The sequence below is a fragment of the Lepisosteus platostomus genome, chromosome 6, assembly GCF_059453375.1.
Source record: "Lepisosteus platostomus isolate fLepPlt1 chromosome 6, fLepPlt1.hap1, whole genome shotgun sequence".
NCBI lineage: Eukaryota > Metazoa > Chordata > Actinopteri > Semionotiformes > Lepisosteidae > Lepisosteus > Lepisosteus platostomus.
This window is the reverse complement of record NC_142616.1, coordinates 52,789,420-52,814,052: the sequence shown is the minus strand read 5'-3', so window position 1 is coordinate 52,814,052 and position 24,633 is coordinate 52,789,420. Positions and strand designations below refer to the sequence as shown.

The 24,633-nt window shown below is 37.0% G+C and overlaps 1 protein-coding gene across 3 annotated transcripts in view; it reads left to right on the top strand.

Annotated features, from left to right (window-relative positions):
• The window catches only part of shq1 (SHQ1, H/ACA ribonucleoprotein assembly factor), a 71,163-nt gene that overhangs the window by 14,343 nt on the left and 32,187 nt on the right, over nucleotides 1-24,633 (top strand). For all 3 annotated transcript variants that reach the window (XM_088636337.1, XM_088636336.1, XM_088636338.1), the window contains 6 exons: nucleotides 381-503; nucleotides 4,052-4,206; nucleotides 6,282-6,394; nucleotides 11,145-11,272; nucleotides 19,274-19,428; nucleotides 19,973-20,026. In XM_088636337.1, coding sequence (XP_088492463.1) covers nucleotides 381-503; nucleotides 4,052-4,206; nucleotides 6,282-6,394; nucleotides 11,145-11,272; nucleotides 19,274-19,428; nucleotides 19,973-20,026 — 728 coding nt within the window. The remainder of the gene's footprint in view (nucleotides 1-380; nucleotides 504-4,051; nucleotides 4,207-6,281; nucleotides 6,395-11,144; nucleotides 11,273-19,273; nucleotides 19,429-19,972; nucleotides 20,027-24,633) is intronic.

The window sequence follows — 24,633 nt, the reverse complement described above, 5'->3', positions numbered from 1 at the left end:
TTTCAAGCAATCCTTTTTTTGTGCTTTTCATTTGATTCCTTTTGTAGTCACTGCTGAATCCTCAGTTAAAATCTGACTCTATGGAGTTTGTCGTACAGTAACTAATAACTTTTAGCTTGAGTATTACAACATAACTTGTGTGTATGATGTGTACAATTCTGCGTTATACTGTATGAAAGCAAAATGTTATCATGCAAAATGTGATGCTTAGTTGCAATATATATTGCAATTGCAAAGTGTTGCTTTTGAATGTGTGGGTTGATGGCAAAAATACTTCCTGGTTCAAAAAAAGTGCAAACCATTCTTCGTTTCTCTGTGCTTTGCTGCATATTTAGTCTTTAGTGTGTTTCTTGTGTTTGAGGTGCTATTTTGTCCTACAGGTATTTTTACCTTGCGGGTTCCTAAAGAAACTCCAGGAGAGCCCTTTGAAGGACTTCAGATGCTGACCTCTCTTCTTGCACCCAAGGGCTCGAGATCTGCTAAGCCTCTAGTGGAAGAAACAGGTCCGGTGTGTTTTACTTTGTGTTTTCAAATCCAGCATCAAAAACCCAGACACAAACAAGCATCCACACAACCTTCTTTTGATAGCGATTGCTTTCATCCATTTCTTCAGTGAAAAGCACAGGCACGCACGGTTTGCAAGCAGGATAAAATAGCTTATTCACCCTTACTTGTCCAGCCAGTGAATAAACAGCTTCATCGAAAGGGTTTCTTTGCTGTGTTAGTTTGTGTTAATTTCTTTGTTTGAGTGTTAATTTGTCTGTTAATTTGTCCAAATCTGCTTACATACAGTGCCTTGAGAAAGTATTCGGCCCCCTTGAACTTTTCAACCTTTTGCCAGATTTCAGGCTTCAAACATAAAGATATAAATTTTTTATTTTATGTGAAGAATCACCAACAAGTGGGACACAATTGTGAAGTGGAACGAAATCTATTGGATTTTTGAAACTTTTTTAACTAATAAAAAAATGAAAAGTGGGGCGTGCAAAATTATTCGGCCCCCTTGCGTTAATACTTTGTAGAGCCACCTTTTGCTGCGATTACAGCTGCAAGTCGCTTGGGGTATGTCTCTATCAGTTTTGAACATCGAGAGACTGAAATTCTTGCCCATTCTTCCTTGCAAAACAGCTCGAGCTCAGTGAGGTTGGATGGAGAGCGTTTGTGAACAGCAGTTTTCAGCTCTTTCCACAGATTCTCGATTGGATTCAGGTCTGGACTTTGACTTGGCCATTCAAACACCTGGATACGTTTATTTGTGAACCATTCCTTTGTAGATTTTGCTGTATGTTTGGGATCATTGTCTTGTTGGAAGATAAATCTCCGTCCCAGTTTCAGGTCTTTTGCAGACTCCAACAGGTTTTCATCCAGAATGGTCCTGTATTTGGCTGCATCCATCTTCCCCTCAATTGTAACCATCTTCCCTGTCCCTGCTGAAGAAAAGCAGGCCCAAACCATGATGCTGCCACCACCATGTTTGACAGTGGGGATGGTGTGTTGAGGGTGATGAGCTGTGTTGCTTTTACGCCAAACATATCGTTTTGCATTGTGGCCAAAAAGTTCGATTTTGGTTTCATCTGACCAGAGCACCTTCTTCCACATGTTTGGGGTGTCTCCCAGGTGGCTTGTGGCAAACTTTAGACGAGACTTTTTATGGATATCTTTGAGAAATGGCTTTCTTCTTGCCACTCTTCCATAAAGGCCAGATTTGTGCAGTGTAAGACTGATTGTTGTCCTATGGACAGACTCTCCCACCTCAGCTGTAGTTCTCTGCAGTTCATCCAGAGTGATCATGGGCCTCTTGGCTGCATCTCTGATCAGTCTTCTCCTTGTCTGAGCTGAAAGTTTAGAGGGACGGCCAGGTCTTGGTAGATTTGCAGTGGTCTGATACTCCTTCCATTTCAAGATGATCGCTTGCACAGTGCTCCTTGGGATGTTTGAAGCTTGGGAAATCTTTTTGTATCCAAATCCGGCTTTAAACTTCTCCACAACAGTATTACGGACCTGCCTGGCGTGTTCCTTGGTCTTCATGATGCTCTCTGCGCTTTCAACAGAACCTTGAGACTATCACAGAGCAGGTGCATTAATACAGAGACTTGATTACACACAGGTGGATTCTATTTATCACCATCAGTCATTTAGGACAACATTGGATCATTCAGAGATCCTCGCTGAACTTCTGGAGTGAGTTTGCTGCACTGAAAGTAAAGGGGCCGAATAATTTTGCACGCCCCACTTTTCATTTTTTTATTAGTTAAAAAAGTTTCAAAAATCCAATAGATTTCGTTCCACTTCACAATTGTGTCCCACTTGTTGGTGATTCTTCACATAAAATAAAAAATTTATATCTTTATGTTTGAAGCCTGAAATGTGGCAAAAGGTTGAAAAGTTCAAGGGGGCCGAATACTTTCGCAAGGCACTGTATGTCCCCATTTCAGCAGCCGGGCAGTTAACTGGTACGTTCTGAATGAAGTACCCTGCATTAGCGTACAAAATCTGTGTGTCACCTGGGATTTGGACCTTCCTGTGTCCAGAGTCCTAACCTCTACCTGATTCTGCTGTCTCTGTGCTGAGTCATGACTTTGCAGGTGTGATGTGTGTAAGTGCATGGAGGCACAAACTTCACAGATCCAATTGGATATTTAATTTGTTTAGGGATCAATAAAACCTGCACAATTCATCAGCTGTGTTTTTGTCAAGGGAATTTACTGGGTGATATGACTGTGCGCCATTACCAGGCTGTTCTTTTCTGGCTTCATTCTTCCCTTATGTAATCCCTGAACTAGTTATCAGAGGTGTTTTAGTCATTTACAGATCGGGCATAAGTACAGAAACATGTAAAATGGCAAAAACTGAAGCTGTTTATAAATAATGATTTTAGAAGACATGACCTGTTATGATACTCAGTTAGTTTTTAATCATCATTCAAGAAAGAACCATAAAAGACAGCAATGGATCCAAAAATAAACCAAATACATAAACTAGGAGCTTGCAATCTTAGAAAGTAAGGGAAAAGGGGGCTTACCTTCATAGTTTATGCATGAGTACATTGTAACCCAGTCATAATATCTTACCATTGGAATATTTTGTGAACAAGTTTATTTTTTTAAATCCCCTTTCTAAATTTTCTGCTGTTTTTCCATCTGCTGTTTTTTTTATGGAGAGATCTGCAAGGAGAGTGCCTTGTTGTACACTTTGCACACTCTTTGTTTTCCGAAGGGTCTAATGGAATCGAAATGAAGAATTTAACATACCGTAATGTTGTAAGAGAAATGGCCAATTTGTTTGTGTTGAGTATTTTTAGTTTTTTTAGGAGGTGAAAGCATATTGGTTTTATACACAGTTCATTAGTCATGTGTATGACAAAAGTCTGATGAGCAGCCAGAACTCTTGTCATTATGCTACCAGTAATAATTGTGTTGTGATTGGTTTATGTTTTGATAAATATTTTTGGTGAGTGTTTAATTTAGAAACAAATTTCTATTGAAAAAATCAAAATGATTATGAATGTCATCAGGCCAAAACTAAATAACCATAGAAGAAGCATTTGTAAAAATGTTCCTATCATTATGATAATATATACCCAGACAGACAAATATTTATCTGCACATTACAAGATTATAATTCGGCGCCTTCTGCCACAATTGTTTTTTCTCAATTTACCAATTTGATTTTGAGGAGTGTCTGAATTAGGGGGAAAGTTAGCTTTTACTCTAAACCAGGAAGAAATGTTAAATAAGACATTTTCTCTTGGTTAATTTAGCACACAAAATGTTTTAAAACACTGCTAAATTAGTTAAAGTATTGATTTAGACGATAAAGTTCAGTTCGTCATTATACTCAGCAAGTGACTCCTTGAAGTATAACTTTATTGTGTATATTCATGACTTGCAAATCTGTTCAAGAAAAGTATCTTTTCTGTGGCATTTTATGTTGGAAATACATTAGTCATTAACATTTTTTGGTTCATTTCTGTTCTTTATTTATATCTGTATACAGTATTACTCATATGTTATTGACATACCTCTTTTGTATTGTCTATTTGTGTTTTCAGAGCTCTCTGGAGAATGTGTGGCAGAAAGTGATGAAGAAGATTTTGACTGGGAGGTAGATCAAGAAGTGCAAGTAGAGATCACTGAAGAAGAACTTGGCAGGCTTTACAAATATGGCTTTGGAAACCAACGAGCTGGGATTTTCACCAGACTGCAGGTATGTCTCTTTAAAAAACAACTGCTGGACAGTTTAAAAGGTACTGATTCCAGCTTTAAGACCATAACAAAAGAAGGCCTTCACTCTTTTGTTAGCCATTTTGAGCCATCTAGCCTTTTTTGTAGTTTGTTGCTAATTAATCCAGGGATCTCATTCAGTAATTTCCAGATTTAAAAAAGTTAGGGTGTTGGCTGAGTAGCTTGTTCCTTACTCCTGCAACCAACAAAAGTCCTTTGAGAGCCTTCTCAGTCTGTGCGTAGAAGAGCTTACATAGTGCGAAAGGGTGTGAGTAAAGAGTGTGACTATGTAGTAACTGTACATCCTGTGAGAGAATTTATTTTAGATTTGCCTAAAATAAATTCTCTACCATTTTGAGAAACACTTCATCTTCAGAACCTAATACTTGCTTTAGTTTTCTCTTTTGAAATTCACATTTAAGGGATTCTTGTAATAACAGTAAAGTGGTTTAAGATGTCATCCATAATCTCAGTGTCAATGCCTCGGAGATTTCAGACACAGCATACTAATAGATGCTTTAAGTTAGGATTTTTGAGATTTCAATGTGATGATTGAAATAAACTTTATCTATGATGTTACACAAATACATCAGTCATATATTTCATAGCAAATGGATGTGGAATTAATATTTGTTAATTTGCCGAAGAAAGGATACATCTTGAAGCTTTCTAATAAATTTAAATACTACAGTAAATTATAAACATTTCCTGGGGAGTTATTTATTTCTAACTTGAAAATGTCCCAGATTAGGATATTAGGTGCTTTGAAGCCTTCCTCTTAATTTAATTTGTTCTTTATTGCAGTACATGGCCTTGAAGTATAAATTAGCTTTGGAAATTTTCCTTTTTTATTCCAGCATTCATTTTAATTAGACAGTTGATGTATTTTATCTCGGCAAAGAAGTAGTTTTTATGAGTAAACAAAACTCTGACCTTCGAAGAGTAGCTTATTGCCACACTACTCCCCGATGTCATTTTAATTTTGCACAAGATGCTTTATTATGCTTTCAGTATAATGCTAAAAGGAACCATACATATTTGAGACTCATTTTATTAGAACCTTGAGTGTGTGTGGGGGATTATTACCAACAATAATAAAGTATAACCACTGCTGCTGTTCATAGGACATAATAGGTGAGGCTTTAAATCCAGTTTTGTCATTTATAAAATGCTAAAAGACTGCGCTCAGTGCTATAATTTAATAAATATTGCACATCCGAAAAAATGCAGATGTAATAGTATTTATTTTGTAAGCATTGAATGTTAATCTTTTCATAATTTGATTAAAAAAGCTGAGTAAATTAATCATAAACTGAAAATGTAGGTTTATATAAAGCCAGGAATTTGAGCAATGATTTTCAGAAAATGTTTGTAAATTAACTGTCCTCAATGGTATGCACATTGTGTACTCTGTCCACACTTTGGACTTTGCTCAGCACTTCAGTATTATATGAGTGATGACAACATTTGCATTTTACTCATAACCTACTTCAGTAATCAGCTACAGATGCATTGCATCACACAGTAAATATCTATTTGCAGTACTATTCGGTGCAGCCGTGGAATCAATGTTAGTCAGGTGTCAAGTCTGTCAAAAGCATCAAAAGCAAGGAAAAGACTTCATTCTCCCTGGGAAATGTTAGAATTGTGAACATTTGTAGGTTTTAAGTCTTTTAAAAGTGCAAAATATTAGTCTTATGTAAAGTGTGTAATTTAGTTTTTTTTGTAAATATGAGAATTCTCAAGAATTAAAAGTGCCTCTAAAGTCTTTTAGAAGTTTACCCTTGTGGTGTTGTCAGTGTTAGCTTTTTAAGTTTTTGTCAGTGGTTGGCATTCAAGTTCACTTTGACAGTTTAATAGACCCCTTCTTTGTTTTCCGCTGGTTGTGAACTTCATTTCTTTATAGCTTTGGCCACAAGAGGGATGATGAGCTTGCAGCTGCAATAAAACAGTGAAATGACATGATGCACAGTGTAGTCCTGTTTTATGAGACATTTAACTGTCTGGCACTGGGCTCAGACTTGTCAGAAACACTAATGCAGAGATCTGTCCCATTAGGACGAGTTGAGTGATGTCATTGATGTGAAGAGTCCAGACAGCACCTCAGCTGCTGAGCGCAGACAGGGCCGTTTGGCTGCTGAGACTGCCAAGTTTGAACCTGACCATTACCTGTAAGTACAGTGTTGCTTCCTTGTGTGCCTGGCCTTGTTAAAACATACTGTTAAGCTGTGAAATTGAGCTATTACTTCATAACATTTCTTGTGTTCTCTGTTTTTTTATGACAGTTACATTAAACACTGTCTTTTGACAGTTTTATTTAGATACAGGTGTCACAGTCAGTAGCCCCGCTGACTCAATGCTCATAGGTCCTGTATTTTGTTCCGCATGGAGTCACATTCTGTGTGGAGTTTGCATGTTCTCTCCAGGTTTGTATGGGTTTTCCATTTCCATCTGGTCTTCCAAATGCATGCAGGCTAGGTTAATTCACATCTCTGAAGTGTCTGTGTTCGTTTCCCATATGCTCTGCAGCCAGGTTAGAGCTCTGGGAGCCCTGGCTTCCCATGTGTTCATGACTATAAAGCTCTATCACTTTTATGTTTTTGGGATGTTTCCTGACATATGTTTTTATTTCTGATTGGCATTCTGCAATTATTTGTACTCTTATCTTAATTTAATTCTCTTTTTTGGGTCTTCTCTTAAGAGAAAGTAGTTATACATTCCTTAAGCCTGTTGCTCTTACGTTAAGTACTAACAGATTTGTCACATCAGATGAAAATTACAGTGACTGTAAATTATTTCATATTTCGTTATTTTACTTCATGGCTTTTCTTTTTTTAGAAACATGCCAGACTTGTTCATTTGTCATGAGTTTGTGATGGATCAGCGTGGATGGTGAATGCAAGTGTTGTAGAGAAGAAAAGTGATAGCTTTTTATGCTGCCTGGAGAATCTACATCTCCTGCTGTTTGATCACAGTGTGAATCAGCTCTGTCTTGTGAAGTCAAGGTTAAGTGTGAAACCCGCTCACTCGCTCAACAGTCAGGATTTGCATCAGAATTGCATAGGAATAGGGTTATTGCACATCTGTCCAGGAGGCATCGATGAGCACCAAAAGAATAGAAGAACGTAGGTTTTAATGGATTTTCAGGATCTGATGTATTAGGGTGATTATTTTTGGTCTCTTGTATAAACTTTGATTATTTTATTGTTAATGTGCGTGGAATATGTGAACATTATCAAACTTGAAAAATGTGTGTGGGGCATCCAATTTCATTTGTATTGTTATATTTATATTGTTAAAAAGTTTAGTCTGTGTTTAACAAACGGGCTTGAGCACTTTCACTAGGACGTTATGGGTTCGAGCCTGGGTAATGTGCTCCAAGGATTTCCTATGCAACTACGCACAACTGGCAGAGTGTGATCTGGAGTACAGTTAGGATTAGCCAGCTGAGGTTCACTCAGCAGAACAGCGACTCCTGTGACTTCCTGGGTGCCCGTGAGCTTGCAGTGACATCAGTGAGACTTGTGCCACTCCTCCAGTCAGTGCTAATTCTCCTGTAAGGCGCTGTAGAACTTAAGACATGTCCGAACCTGAATGGCTCAATGAGCCTGTGGACTGAAAGTTGAGCCCCATTAACATTGACACTGTTAGTGTGTCAACAGTGCCAAAGTGTCGCAAGTAAAATCTGCAAAAAACAATTGACAGTTTCAAACTGGGTGGCTATTTAAAGTGAGCAGTGGTGCATTGGTTAGCATTACTGCTTCACGTCTCTGTTGCTCCTGGGGTTCTGTCTGTGTGGAGTATGTATAGTATGTCCTTTCCATGTTCACATGGGGTTCAGGGTGATCCCGTTTCATCCCACAGTCCAAAGACATAACTGGTAGGTTAATTGGCTTCTGGGAAGATTGGCCCTGGTGTGAGCTTGACATCCTGTCCAGGGTGTAACCTGCCTTGCACTCCTTGCTTGCTGTGATAATCTCTGGCTCCTCTACAACCCTGTATTGGATAAAGGACTTGGAAAATGGATGGATGGAATCTAAGTGGCTATATAATGAAACAAGCAGAAATGGAAGGATGGAGGAAGACTGTTCATTCACGCCACTTTAACAAAGCTGAACTGACATTGCTATATAGAGAGATTTATCAATAGATAATCAGGATGATTTTCTGGTAGATTGTGGCACTAGCACCTTTAGGTAGTGCAGAATTCAACCATCAACTCACCGCTCTATCCAGTGACCATGGTGAGTTATGACTAATTCTGTCACTGACAATTAGTGAGAATCCTGCCTTCCTCTGATGGTGTGTGAATATTTATAATTGAGGTGACATTGGCATTTGTTGTTTATTATTCTTACTAGATGTGTGCTGAGGGAATATTTAAATATTCAAGTATAAATGTACTTTGTTTTCACATGAAATGTGATATTTTGTTTGAATTCGATATTGATTTTGATTCACCAAGTAATCTGTTCATTTTGATTATTGTGTTTATTTTAAGGCAGAAAATAAAGCGCCTCCATTATGCACTAGAATGTTCAACAGGAAGTCAACAACACCTGTCAACAATTTATATTCTTTGCTCTATTCAGAAAATGCTTACTTACATAACATATAAGAGGTTGAGATAATTAGATTTGTTATATGCAAAAATATCTAGTCACCTAAAAGAATGTCTGCACCTATTTTTAGCAGTACAAAAATAATCATTATTTTTCAAAAGGTGGTTCGCGTATAATATGCACACCTGGGGCTGGCTGAATTGCAAGTACATCTGAGCCCTTTATTTTTAATTAGTAGTGAGTAATTAGTATTTGTCACTGAGTAGCTCATGTTACATGTAGGCTAATTAGTAGTGTCATTTTAATTCAGTTGCTTACCTCTGACTGTTTTTCATCACTCATAGGTCTGGTAGCATGCACAGATAAGTACACTGCAAGATCTGCTCATGCGTTTTTGGAAGGTTGGAAAAACGAAAAGTTCTGTAAAACGGCTTTTGTTTTCCGTAAATACATTTTATTCTGTGTGTAGGCATGTATTTTATTGATAATCTTTTATCATAAGCTCTCTGTTCAGCCCCATTACTGTAGTTTGAATACTTTGTAGTGTCAGACTAATTAAATGTAATTAGACATGTATTTTCTAAATGTTTTTTATGCACATCCCAAAATATGGAGTAAAGGTACTGTATATTTTAAACAAGAAACCTTTGTCCAAACAATAATAAATAAACATTAAATGATATTAAAGAAATAAAAGTGCTTTCACAATTGCATACAATTTAGAGTAGGCCAAATAAGCCTTTAAGAGTAAATTTTCATATTAACAGTAAATCTACGAGTCACATCTGTCTCAAAAAGAGAAAGAAAACGTAAATATTTAACAGCTAAACAGCATTGACTGTTTGGTTTTAGCCTCAATCCCTGTTGGACACTTTGCTTGATGATTATAGTACATTGTCATGAATCATTAATTACATTTACATAGCACTTTTTGTCCCAGTGGATCCCACAGTACTTTACATAAATAAGAAAGAAAGCACCCATTTCATCCACTACGAACGTACAGCAAAAACCTGGGCAATATGGTAGCTGTAAACCATGCTACAGTTGCATTATACAGTTAAACAGGTAGGAAAGTGAAAAATTGATTGCCGTTTATGAAGGTTGGATTGGGCCAACTCAGGAGAATCTAGGCATGAGACACTTAATTTTTAATTGTGCTGTGGGATCTTTGATTATCAGGTGGTGAGTGACATGGTTTATTGTCTAGCCTGAAGGACAGCTTCTCCCACAGCATCACAATCCTGAGGTACCTGTTTGGAAATTCTAGGAGTGCCACTCGCAGGTCCCCAAGCACCATTTCACAGAACGAATGGCAGCCTTTAATAATAATTACTTACACATACCTAACATTTTTCAGGACACTCAACTCAAAGTGCTTTACAGGTAATGGGAAATCCACTCACCACCACCACTGTGCAGCACCCAACTGGATGATGCAACAGCAGGCAATGTGTGCCAGTACACTCACCACACATCAGCTATCAGTGGGGAGGAGAGCAGAGATGGGGATTATTAGGAGGCCATAATTGGTAAAGGCCAATGGGAAATTTGACCAGGACACAGAAGTTAAACCCCTATTCTCTTCAAGAAATGCTCTGTGAATTCAAATGACCACAGAGTTCAGGACCTCAGTTTTACGTCTCATCCAAAGGACAGCACCTTTTTACAGTATAGTCCCTGTCACTATACTGGGGCATTAGGACCCACACAGACCACAGGGTGAGAACCCCTTACTGGCCACTTCCAACACCACTTCCAACAGTTTTTCCCAGCAGGTCTCCCATTCAGGTACTGACCAGGCTCATACCTGCTTAACTTCAGTGGGCTGCCACTTGTGAGTTGCAGGGTGATATGGCTGCTGGCTATGCTGGCTTTTAATATGAGCAACATGAAAGATAATACAATCAGGGTGCATTTACAGTATTTGGTGCAGACATAGCAATCAGGTGCGAGAAATTTTCAGGAGTAATTGCAATATATTAGTCTAACTACAAGAATACCACAATATTGTTGATATATTCACATAATTGTGAGGACTAGAATAATTTGATTAATGAACCCAGTATTGATTTTCAGTGAGTTAAAGGTATCACTGAGCTTGTAATAAATACAGATCAGTTCAGCTGATTGTTGCTGAAATGAAATTTGTTCCGTACCCAGATGAAAACAAGAGCATTGAGATGCAAAACGGAGGGTATTTAATTCATCATGTTCATTTTTTTTTTCTTTTGATGCGCTTACCTTTATTTTTAGAAGCATCCTTAAATTTTTACAACCGCAGTACGGCTAAGTTTGTATTCCGGTTTGAGTACCTGTGTCTGATTGGTGTATCATTGAATTTATCTTTTCAATGCAGGGCAGACTTGTTTGAAGATGATGCAGTCCAGAACGTGCTGAAATACAGACCCTGGTGGGTTGAAGTGGAGAGTAAAAAGAAGATAAAGGAAGAAATCACTCAAGGCCATGATGGAGGTGAAGGAGCCAGTAAGTGTTTCTTCATATTGAAGCTTTATGAGACTTGCAGTAGTTTTTGGCTTGTTGACAAGAGTCTTTCTCTTTCATGCTGTTATCTCCTGCTGCGTTTGACTTCATTGCCCATGATAGTTGACACTTCATGATTGGCATTGCAGCAAATCACTTAAATTATATAAATTTGTTTTTGAAAGTAGCTGTGATCTGTGGTTTTGAACAGAGTGTGTTTTTATTTATCCTCCAAACCACATAAAATCTCATTCTTTTTTAATTGTATCTTTCTAAGTTAAGGTTCTTCAAAAATTGTGATTAAAGATAGGGCTTCTATAGACAAAATGCAATACGATCACACAAAAAATTGAATATATTAACAAGTACGGCAGTTTGGTTTGCATGGGATAATTACTCTTTGTTTTATCACCTTGTGCCTTGACTACTTGTTTAAAATGATACCTGTTACTTTTGCAGAAATGCATTCCCATCGCATAGATACAAAAATCCTGGGATTTTTGCATGCTATCTATATTTCCTTGCCTGCAGTGTTTTTGTTTTCTTTGCCTATGTTGTTAAAATCAGTTACATTTAAAACAACATTTTAGGAATAGAAATCTGTTTTATTCTTTGGAATGCAGCCTTTTGATTGCTGTTACTCATTTATTCATGCATTCTGATATTCATTCATTGTTTAGGATATTTTTATTCAATGTGTAGTGCTGCAGATAATTTGTATAAGAGTGATACAAAAGTAGATTTTTTTTTATAAATTACAGCCTTGACAATATGTCACTTACAATCATTTGTACTTCCTTAATAAAGTCACAGATGAGCAGATATTGAATGAATAAAGTTACTTGAGGCAAACTCTCTGTGTATGGAGACCACCGCTTAAGCCTTTGATAGGCATTTAGCAGGTTGCTGTGACTGGTTATTAAGGTGTGAACTTAAAGTCTTACTAATTAGACAATGAGTATGTAAGTCTTCTGATAAAAAAAAGCATAAATTAATTGTTGTGTCAAAATAGAAGACCGTTATGCTGGTATGTGCTGGAATTTTGTTTATAGTAAGTTAAGCTGCCTACCTTTGCATCTTACCACATGACATTTCAGTCTTCAGGAAGAAAACATTAACTGCTCTTTTACTACTAATCCTGGTAAATTGTGGACACAGAAAAAAAAATGTTTTCTCTTTTGCTTGTCTTACTTTGAGGTAGTATACACTAGGCTTGGTAGGTTGAATTGTAGTTGTAGGAATAAAGGTTTGCCAGCAGGTGGTGTGTAGTGAAGACTATTCACTACTATGCAAAGCCAGGCATCATTACAGGAGGGATTTCTTGCACATGGCAATGGGTTCTACAGTTTTATTTATAAGTAACAGAATGCAGTCGGTTAAAATACCCTTGTTTAAAACAAGCATTTGATTCTAAATATTATTTTGATGTCTTCTTCTGTGTATGTGTGTATGATGCTTGCATAACACTTACTTGAGGCAGCCAGTTTCTCTCTAGCAAAGAGTAAGCAAGTCAGTAGAATTTATGGGTTCCAAGTCAGTTTTGATAGATTTATTTCATTGATTGAAAGCTTAACTACTTAAATAACTCATAATCAATGAACATAGCAAAGCAGTTTGTCAGAGAAATTTATGGCTCAGGAGCTCCCTGTTGTGAACGTGAAGATAGATCGTAACTATTGATTGATATCTAGTGAAGTGACAAAACAAAGCAGAAAAGCAATGTTTTATTATTGATCAAAGCGGTTGTTTGATGAATTGTGGCACACTCCTTAAACAATGAATTTACAGATATGACCGTAAGAAATTTGGAGATATACTAGGAGTCTAAACATCTGAATGAGATATTAAAGGACTCAGGGTCAAAATAAAAACAGGCACACTCACATTATGTTCGTTGAATAAATTATGATAACATTAACTAATTTAAAATGTAGGATTTGACTGCATAGCCCTTGTATTCAATTTACTGAAAACATTTTTTGCATTAAATAATTCAATTGGAACACACAACGTTGTAATTAGGACTTCTGGAACCCCCAAATGGATACACATTTATACTGGGCTTTGTAACATATCAACCAGATTCAATCGTTTACAAGGATGAGTACTAGGGCTCCTTGTGTGAAAGGTATTTATTCCTAGTAACCCAAAGCACATGTTTAATTTCGTAGAGGTGAAACAATAGGAATGTTTTCTTTGACCGATCAGAGATAGCCGTCATTGGCCAGTCACTGGTCAAAACAAGTGATAGCTCAGTCAGAGCAGTCTCTGCCCTCAGGAAAAACAGAAACATAACATATTATGGTAGATGATACAAGAAAAGAAATGCCTTTGTGCATGCCCACACACACTAGAAATTTCAGATTTCTAAACTGCCTATTTGATGTTTCTCAGCTGATCTGCCACTCTTGGTGTCAAGGCATGTAGCTTTCATAGTCACCTTTCACATTCCTGTGCCTGATGCACTGCTCACACCCAGCCTACCTGGCTTGGGCCATTTAATGAATGTTTTGGCACTAGTCCCTCAGCCAGGCCATAAACTGTAAACAGATGTCAGATTATATCCCAGCTGGCTGATTTCTCTGTATTTTATGGTGTTTATTGAGCATGTCCAAGTTGTTGTCATGGGGAAATATAACAAGGCTGGAGTGATACGTGTGAGTACTAATGAAGTGGTTATTCAAAATAGGCTGTTTGAATTTTGCCTGCTAACCTCCTTGCTTTCTGTTTTCTGTGAAATGAGTGAGGACTACCTCAAGGCTGTTAAGCACATTTTAATTGTTTAATTGTTGGGACCACAAATTAACAGCCTCAACAAGTAAGTAGAAAGGTTTAGAAAGGAGTCTTTTTTTAAAGTTAGAAGTGCCAAGTATTTTTTGTTACAGACTCCTGATTTGCAAGCAACACATTATGTTTTGTCTGTGGGTACAAACCCTGTTGCTGCACACGGGATAATGAAGAATTGTAGGCAGACTCCTGTGTCCCATCCATTCTCGAGCCTTTTAACATGTCTTTTATCACGTCACATTAGGAAATAAGAACTAGTGTCTTTTAACACACCACAGAGGACACATCCCTGCACAGGAGGTACAGCGCGGATTGGAGGAGAGGCAAATTCCTCACTTATGGTACTCGGGAGGAGATAGGGGTCTCTGTTTTGTTCAGAGCAGAGGGAGCCCTGACTGACGAGTCCAACCCACTTTGGGACTGGGGTGTTCAGTCAGTGTCACGCTGCCAGTTGGTTCCAGTCTACTAATGACATGTCGCAGGCTCGAACCTACAACACCTGGATCAAGGAGCTCGACCTGTGCAGGGGTAAGCGCCTGTACTCGCTGAGCCATTTAGAAGTTCTGCAAAGATCCTTATTAAGGGTTTAGATTCACTATGCCGGTTGTTTGTTACATTAGCTGGCTTATGCCAGATCAGGAAAGCCCTTAGTTATAATTTTTTAACCAAAAAACAACAACAGTGGGCCTGCTTTCTGATCTTAGCCCATGACGTCTTCCGACTAATCCCATCTCCATCAAATAAGTCTTTAACTGTACATTGTAAGAGAGCATGTAAAACCAGTCCTCATAGAAGACATACAAAGCAACATGATGCCTGGCTTTTTGACTTTAACCTGTCAGATTTATTGTTTTTCAAAAGATTAAAGTGATAAGGGCTTTAGTAGCTGCTTCACCGAGAGGCTGTTCAGTTGTGTGCAGTCTGTTGATAACAGCATGTTAATTCTGCAGAGCTTACAGCCTGAACGAATGGCTTACAGTCAGAGCTTATGTTACTGTTGGATGTCATATGGGTAAAGCAGGATTTAGATTAAAAAGATAGCATTATCTCTGTAGGGTGCTTTGGTTAAAAAGTGAGCTTCAAATTGAAATCTCCGGGAGCCTGTTACCTGGCTTCCAGTTTAAGAGTCGCAGATACACAGCTGTGTGCTTTAGATTTTCTTCTGAATAATTTCCATAAATGACTCCTGAAGAGCTTTTCTACCCAGAAGAAGCTGTCATATTAATAACTAAGGTCCTATGGTATGTGTGCTACTTACAATAGCGGTTAACACAATAGTATTTAAGGTCTTAAAAAGTTGTTAGTTTCATACAAATTGAAGAAAAAGGTAGTGTACTGTGTTGTGGTTTCAGACAATATATGTATATGTCATAATATGTCATACAAATTTATCTACTGGGTAGTACCTAACAATTTAAAATATACTTATTTAATAGCAGTTAAAGTGTTAAATCTTTGTTTCACAGAATGTATTTTTTTTAAATTGTGTGCAAATACAGTATGTTTTACATGCACACTGCATTTTCTTTGAGGGTTTTTCTGCTAACAGTAGAAAACAGGTATTTCTTCATTACAAACAACAAGGTCAAGCTTGACCATTGCAAAGAAATAACAGGCAGTGCTGGAGATTTCAATTAAATGGCTCCATTTGCATACCTGAAAATTCTTTCCCTCCTCTCCAAATAGAGCTGAATTGAATTGCCATTGACTGTCAGTATAGAGGCACCTAAGGACTGATGAGTTCATTTGTCAGGTTACTGTTCCATTTGAAAAGACAAGTCAAGTGTTCTTTCAATCATTTGTCTTTACTGGAATGCAGTTAACATTATGAGAGCAATCATTTTGCCTTTGTACAGCTGTACCTCGCATGAATAGCTTTAGAGTCCTTCAAAAGTGATTTAACAAGAGTGCTTTTCGGTGCAAAATGAAATCCTTGCTTCAGTATTTAACATTAAATTCAGAGAATAGCAGGCTGTGATCAGGATGCAGAATTACTGACAGTTATGCTGTGGTCTAACAATATTACTTAGTAACACAATCTGTTAACCAGCAATTAGAACAAGACAATATTGGTTGCTATGATGACATATTTAAGACATGTAAGTGTACTTGAAACTTATTTTCATGTTCACAAAATGTGAACATAAGTTAATTACATTATTTGAACAATCAAAGGGAGGCAAACCTACTCAATGTCAGTGGTGCCATCTGGAACGAAGACAAAGAAGTTCAGGATTCCTAATTAAAGGACAGATTTTGTAGACAGATGTCGACGGAAAATGTTCAATAAAAAAGTTAATTAATTCTTCTGAGGCTAGCAGAACGGTCACGTAAAGAGTGGAGGAAATTGAAAGCAACAACAGGTGAAATAAATTTTAATCTTCTCCTTTAAAGGATTTTACTCTATGGTGTTTTTATTCTTTCTAAATACATCATTGATTAATCTAGTACATGCTGATCAACCCAAATGTGGCTGTACTCCATATGTATACACAGTACAGGCTCTTAAACATAATATTGGATAAGCCCAGGTTAAGTCTTAGACGTAATGGCAGTGTGTTGAACACACCTTGTTGAACTCTATTGATTCTCAGTATTAGGTGAAATTCTAAATGGGGAAAAAACCTCCAAACTTCCAAAAGTGTGTAATCTAGAAAAACCAAACACAATCATCAGACACATCTGTTCGGATTGTTCTGAGGTCTAAAATGTTTGTGGACTCCGATTGTAAGAAAATGTATGTTTGTTCTAGAACCCTATTTCCGGTCCCCCGTTTTGTAGCAGCATTACATTGTGAACTCCTGATTGTGCCTCATGTTAACATTCCTTTGCTGGTGGTTTTCACTTCAGAATGACAGAGTGGATCATGTGTAATTGTGTTCTTTGATTTTTCGACATGGGACTGAAAGTGTCCATCTCCACTGCAGGCGGTGGATTGAGAAGTGCTGTGTAAGTGTGCTGCTCAGGGTAGCGAGCATATTCGGAGCTGAATAAAGCCAAGATCTAAGCAGGCCCTGGGGTAGCTCTGGGGCCTGCAGGCTTGAAAGCAAACTGGCAGGCTGGCGAAGACCTAACCAGTGTCCAAGGGAATTGGTTTATTAGAGTTATCTCTGATAGAGAACAGGGAAACAATGGAACATAAGAACCATCTTAAACTGATTAGAGACTTCTGTGTTTGACTCTTGCCTCCTGTTTAGTCTGACAGATATTCTCTAGGCACTGCTTTCAACTTTTTATTTCATTGTTGTTTTAATTTGTGACAAGGCTAAACCCATTTTCTCTCTGTCTGATTTGTCACTGGACTTTTTGAGGGTAGAAAGCCCTGAAGGTTTAAGAACAAAATGGCGATCCTTGAAACTCTGCACAACCACTGTCCTTTATGAAAGGCTTGTTTACTGGAAGCAGATTTCTTGGCAGGAATTTCTCTGTTTATACATTGAAAGAGATGAAAAAGAAACTCGCAATGAATTACAGCAGCTCGACTCAAGAGGAAGCCAGGTATTCTAAGATGTCTGCAACATCCCCCTAGAGGATGTCTGTAGTGATAATAAGTATTTCATCATGCAGCAAGAATTCTGTTCTCACGAGTGCCAAGGCTGCAGCAGAGCCAAGAAAATAATTTTAAACAGTTGTGGTGTCGCTTTCCTTAGCGTACGAAACCTTGCAGGGTGCTCTTTGGAGGGTCTGTTAAGGGGGCTGCTTTTAGCTTCATCGGTCAGATGAGTTTTTCGTTTGAAAGAAGTCTCATGTGCTGCAAAAGTAATTCAGCTTCAATCCCATAGGTCTATGCTTTCAAATTATTGCAAGCCATGAAAAGGGTCCTTTTCGCTTATCATCTTTCAAAGTACTGGCCCTTTCTAACAGATCTCATGCTTCCATTACTTGACTACCATATAAAGCATTGTGCAGCGTAGTTTTCCAAAATAAATAATTTTCAATATAAAACAAATTTCTAAAAAAAAACCTTGTATATACATTAAGTTCAGCAGCTTTGTAAACATTTTGCTGTCTCACATTCCTCTGTTGGCTCCAAGCCACTTAGCACTGCATCTTACACATTTGAAAGTTTGAGAATAGATTGAAATAATTTTGGCTCCACGACATCTTAATCCCTCACTTTGTGGCTTATGCTGCTTCTGACATGAGGTGAGATACACAAACCTGGCAAGTTGATGTATCACAAGAACCTTAAGTAGTAACACTCCTGCCTTGTGAAGCCAGTCAACTTAACTTAAATTAGAAAAGGCCTTTTATTCTGTTGTTTTGAGTCCACAATTTAGCAAGACCATTTGAAAAATCAAGATATATAAATATAAAACAATTACAGCACATCAGGATTATTTTTCTGCATGTGTTAAACAGGGGAGGTACACTGTAGTTAGGAACAAAGCATGGACTCGTACTTTTCAAACTGATTACACCTAGAAGCTAGTAGTCTTCTCACTTTGTCTTCCTGAGATAGGTTCTGCATCAAAAACTTGTTTCTCTTATTTTTTCCTGGATCGAGTAAAGGGAAGATGCAGAGAAAGACATACCGTAAAGGATACTGCTAGAAAACATTCCAAAGAAAAATAATTTGGATACTTACTCCAGCGATTGTGAATAAAGCATGGGTGTTAATTTCCAGATTGAACAATTACTTTCAAATAGTCTTTGGAGCACATTTGGGACCAGATATTTTTATCAGCTTTCATGTTTTTTGTAGTGTATTATCAGTTAAACAGCTATTCTATTACTTTTTATAATAAGATAGCAGTTTCAGAAGTTACTGAGTACAGTGTGTTGAGCATCTAATTTGACACACAAAGAACTCGAAAGTGTTTTGCTTTCTTGGTTTTACACTGTTTTCATATTGACGTGTTTTGTGGTTTAAATATTAGCAGTAAATGATATATTTCAAATGTAATACAGTAATACAGAAAAATGTTTGCTGTTTTAACAACATTCTTAGCTTTTTACATGAAAATAACCATTAATCTGTAAAAACATTCTACTGTAATGCAGCAAAGATAAACCTATGAATGTACTGTCTAGCTGAAATTATTGTTTTTTAGTGATCTGTCACAATGTTTTATCCATAGTTGTTGGTAGTTCATTGGTTTTGAAGGTATGAGTAAACAGCTTGGTTACTTTCTAATATGAGGAACATTGTGTGCAAAGTGAATTCCAGATATTGTCTTCTTACATCTTTCTACTTACAAATACTCTTTTCTTTAGTGTTTTTTTCTGAAGAGGAAAAGGAGCAGCTCAGAAAATTCAGCAATAAATCCTACCTGCTCGATAAAAAAGCCACCCATCAGGTGTGGATCAGCCTGGTTGATATAATCCTGGCATACGTCTATGAGGTCCGTGTCACAGAAGGGGAAAAAAATGTAAGTGATTATTTTTCGCCTCCATATAACCCACTTTGGTATGGCAGAGTTTGCAATAATGCAGCAATTAATCAGTATTACCTTTTTTGCTAATATTGTTGGTCCTAAAGCACTGAAGTGCTCCAGTGACAGTATTTCATAGTGCTGAAATAATCCTGATCTTTTTTGCATCAAATACAGATAATATTTTCATATTTGACACTAAGTTCTCATGGTTTCATTGGTAAGGGACTAATGATATCTTGTACGGTAAAAAACTTTAGTGCATTTTCTTTCTTCGCTGTTTTATAATCCATAGAAACAATAGCTCTTTTTATCGTTATTTTAAGAACATTTCATTGAGTTATAGTGCAACATATTGTGCTGGAATGAAAAATATTTGCGGCATTGAAAAGCAAAATCGATATTCTGAAACATGACTACAGGGTACTTGTACAGTAGGCAAACACAATTGCAAAATGTTGCCCAGTTTGTAAATGAGGGTTTTCAGGTTATAAATGTTGGATTAATTTTTCAGAGGGTATGTGCTCATACTGAATTGCAGGTGGAGTCTCCATGGAATATCAGAAAACTGAGTGGAACACTGAGCTGGCTGGAGGTAAGCATGCAAATCCCAGGCCCAAAACATATTTATTGGTTTTGCAAAGAAGAAGAAGCTTGGGGTGTATAACTGAAAGAGTATGCTCTTATGTTACATTAATTAAATTGTTCTACTAAAAATTATGATTCTGGCATGCATTTTACTGATTTTCTCTGAGGTTAGCATACTCAAGCTAAGCCTACACATTAATGGAACATTTATCTGACAACAATACCTTTTGCTGTGTTTGTAGTATAACTTTAATGTTTGTTGCAAACTCTATGAAGGCTTTGAGACAGCCTGATGTAGGCAGTGTCTGGTTGGTACAATGCTGTTTAATAATAAACTTCACCATGCTCAAAGGGATTTCTTTGAATTTTTTATGCCCTTCCTCCAATTTGTGTCTTGCTATAACTTTATCCATGAGTATTAAAAGCTATGTGGTCTTCATGATTTAATCTTTGCTTGAAATTCTCTGCCTGACTATGAAATCATGTCAACCACCATTATTGCACACAGACAGAGGCTATTTAACTGATTGTGTGACTTGTCAAAATAAGTTTGTGCACCTGAACTAATTTAGTTTTGCCCCCACAAAAGTGTCTTCTCTCACCCATTAAAGTGTTCAGTTCAATCATTGAATTTTTCGTTTTAAAAATTACTTTTAAAAATATGTGGAAGGGGTGAATACTTTTGCTGTATATACAATTAATAATCAACAAATATGGGTTAATTCTATTCTAAAAAGTAAAAAAGAAAAAGAACAGCGTTTCAGCTTTCAGTTGTTAGACCTTCTTCTGGATTTGTTTGTGTTTTTTTCATTATGCTTCATCTTGGAATTTAACTCTACTTGTTTCTTTACAACCCACACACTCATGCAGCTCAGCACTTATAATTAAGAATCTTATAATTAATAATTTATTTTATATAGATGTTGCTTTTCATCCAAAGTGTTCTGCAAGTGTGTTGTATATGGGAAGGTATCCATTTGGACTACCAGTCTAGTGCAGTATGCACTGCCTGAGTGATGCATGGCAGTCATTGTGCTCCAGCAGCCTCAGTACCAATGCCATTAGAGGTTATCACCCTTATCGTTACAAGCAGTGCCATGGGATCTTTAAAGAAGACCTTGATTTAATGTCTCACCTGAAGGATGAAACCTCCTACAGCATAGTGTCCCCTGTCACCATACTGCCTTATTGGTTTGGAAATTCTTGTCCAAAGGGATAGTGCCACCTACTGGTCCACCAGTACCACGTCCAGCAGCAAACTGGTTTTCGTTAGAGGTCTCCTATCTCTAGGATAAGGCCTGGCTTTTCTCGTCTTCTAAAGATCTGATGCAATATATCTGATTGTGTGTATCTTATACATTGTCTTCAAGAAAGGAAAGATCATTTTATATATTTTATCATATTCAAGTACAGGGTTCAGTTGCACAGTCACAAAAATGTGTATAGCCAAATACGTTTTCCACAGTAGTATTTTGTGGTACTAGACAGGCATCATCAAGAAATAACACAGCAGTCAGATGATCATCTGTGTTTATGCAGTTTTGCCATATCGTAATTGCATTGGCAGGAGAAGGATAGCTATTAGGTTTGGAGTTTATTGGTAAAATGTTTATTAAAGAAGAATTGTTCATGGCATTTCACCAGGGATGTGATAACCCGTTAGGGTAGTAAAAGACACAGCTGCAAACTGTAAGGTCCAAACAGGGGAGGTGGAAGTTTGAGTATGATGAAACACATTCCAAGTCTCAATTCAGTCTGGGAAGTTGCTCCAAAGACAGAGGCTGTTTGGTTTGTGAGCACCTTATTTACCTTATGCAGGAACCTTATTTCACCAGCTCTTAACTTCATTGAGACTAGATACCTAGATATCTGCCACATCTGGAAGTAATATTTGACCTAGTCTTTTTATACTTAATGTTTTTTCAATCAATCAACCATATTCAGAGATAACATAATTAGAATGATTTTTGATTTTTTTTGTGGTGAATAAAACATGTGACCATTCCATCTGTCTTGAGCAAGTTAGACATGAGGTTACAGTGTGTACCAAGTTTCAGATTAGTATTGTAACAGGTTACAAAAAACAGTTGTAACAAAATTGTAACAAACTCATGAAAACATGTAAGGAGAGCCATTTCGTGTTTCCAAACCAATCAGATTAATTTTCATTATAGATCCATGTGAGCTCTGGTGCTACATGACGGAACGAGCAGCAGAAGATGCAGGACAGAGGAATGGAGGAAGAAGAGGGAAAGAGGGAGGGCAAGAAAACTTTAAAGAACAATGAAAGACTAGAGATAGGAGGAGGCAGTGTGATGAAAGGCAGCAGTATGTGAGAACAGGAATCTTAAATTGGATCCAAATAGGAACAGGTGGAAGTTACAAAAGTCACATGTTGTACATACAGTAAATTGTTACATAGCCAGTTTTATTAGATAATTATCTGTTTTTCAGTTACGTAGTCTTAGTCTAGTTTTCACTAAAACATTCCTTAACCTCCTTAATGCAAGCTCAGCTAGTCGGTAGATTGGTTTCTCATCTCTCTTATTGAAGCTGCAAGGATGATTTACATTATTTACTCAGCAATATGTAACAAAACCAGGCATGCATGACTTTGTTTTTTTTTTCTTATGTTCTACCAAGCACACTATCCTACTTTTAGCACTCAATGTATTTCTGAGAAATGACTTTAATTTAGTATCAGGTTGGTTTTTATGTTTCCAAAGAGCTTCTTACGTGGGCTCATTTATGAAAGTGGAACATTTGAAAAGCTCCCTGAATAGGGTTCTTAGGCTTAGGAAAATATAGTTATTACATTCCTGTGAAAGAAATATGATGAGCTGAATATCAGGTTTGAATGAAGTCTAGAGATAATCACTATAAAAGATAGTGTTTAACATCTCTTACGGAGAAAAGGAAGGTAACATAAACGGATTATCTTCCCTCGTATCAGTTAAGTAAGCTGTTTTACAAGTCTGTTTTATCACACCTCTGCATTTTTCTCTAATGTCCCCTAATCTGAGTTTAGTTTGCTATTCTTTTCTGAAGGAGCAAATGAGGGGAAAACTCTTTTTACTCGTGCATGTCAGATAATTAGAGGTGAATGGAATGATTGAGTAGGGGAAGGTAAGAGATTTCCCGGCTGTTTGGTCCCTGACCAGGGCTTTTGCATCATTCAAGTTTTATCTGATAAATGAGACATCACGCATTCAGGCAGCATCTACCTCCAACAACAGTGGCCTTCAGGAGCACCTAGATAAATTAACTGAAATGTCAGTAGCTGGTCTCTATTATAAATTAATTCTTTCAAGCCTTTCAGTTTATAGTTTCCACTTTATGTTTCTACTGAGCCCTTGTATACAAAATACATTAGTTATTGATATGCCATCAATCGATTAAAAAAAACAATACTCAGGATTATTCCGTTTTTTCATGATCATTTTAAATCACAACACCTTTATTTTTTTTACAGTAGTCAGTAAATTATCATTAAGTTCAGGTCTGTGAAGCACACTATAATATTGTGGAAATCTCAACTGTATGATAACTTTAACAACAATTCATTGAATTTCCTATCCTGTCGTTCATGTTTTGAGAAGAGTTCAGATTTTCATTTCTGCAAAGCCTGTTTGGTTAAGTGAGCTCTAAGGCAGTTTGCAGTTAGTGTGGTAAATAAAAGCCTAACTCAAATGACAAGGTCTAAAATCCATGATAATTCTGTCACTGAGACCAGGGAACTGGAGTGGATCTTATTGCTGTCATAATCATAACAGACTGACAAATGTTAAATGATCTTAAATTAATTTGCTCTTTCCCATTATTGAACATATATTAATAAGACACATGAGGTACATAATGACCGTGGGAATCCAAAGCCCTCGATTTGATGTATGCGGTCTTGAAATCTATTAAGTGTCTTTGATTATGTGATATTAATATCACCCAGATTGATTCATGCCAGCTCCAGAGTCCTTTTATTTTTTTGCCTTGTACTTTTAAGGCTAATCTAAAGAACACTGGAAAATCAGGTCACAGTGCCATGTAGAAATTAAAAAAGAATTTTGTCACAGATTTTTGTGGTTTTGGTTTGAAGAGTACTATAGTTAATTTGGCAACTGAAAGTTGATAAACATTTTTTTTTCCTTTTTGAAGTGTAGAAGTGGGATAAAAACATAAAATGCAGTTTTAGATTGTAGTCATTTTCAGAGATTTGCCTTCTTTAAAAAAAACCTTCAAAGTATTTTAATCTTCAGAGGTGTATCATTGGTAGTAAGACAAATATTACATTTTTTTCTTTTTCAAGTGAAGGTGTTAATAAATTTCCTTTCCTAGCTGGTATTACCTCTTCATAGGCCACATGAGATGCATGCATTTAGCACTTGACAGACAATTATACTTCTCATTATCTCAAACTATATAAGAGAGCAATTAACAGCAGTCTAAAAACATACAAGACCAGTAACAAAATGATAATTAGAAATCTCGAAATGCAATCAAAGCAGGCAGACAAAGATTAACAAACTGATTTAACAATTAAAAGGCCTTCTAAAGCTCTTTTATTGACTGTTAAAGCAGAGGAAACAACCCTGAAACAAATGAACTGATTAAAAGACT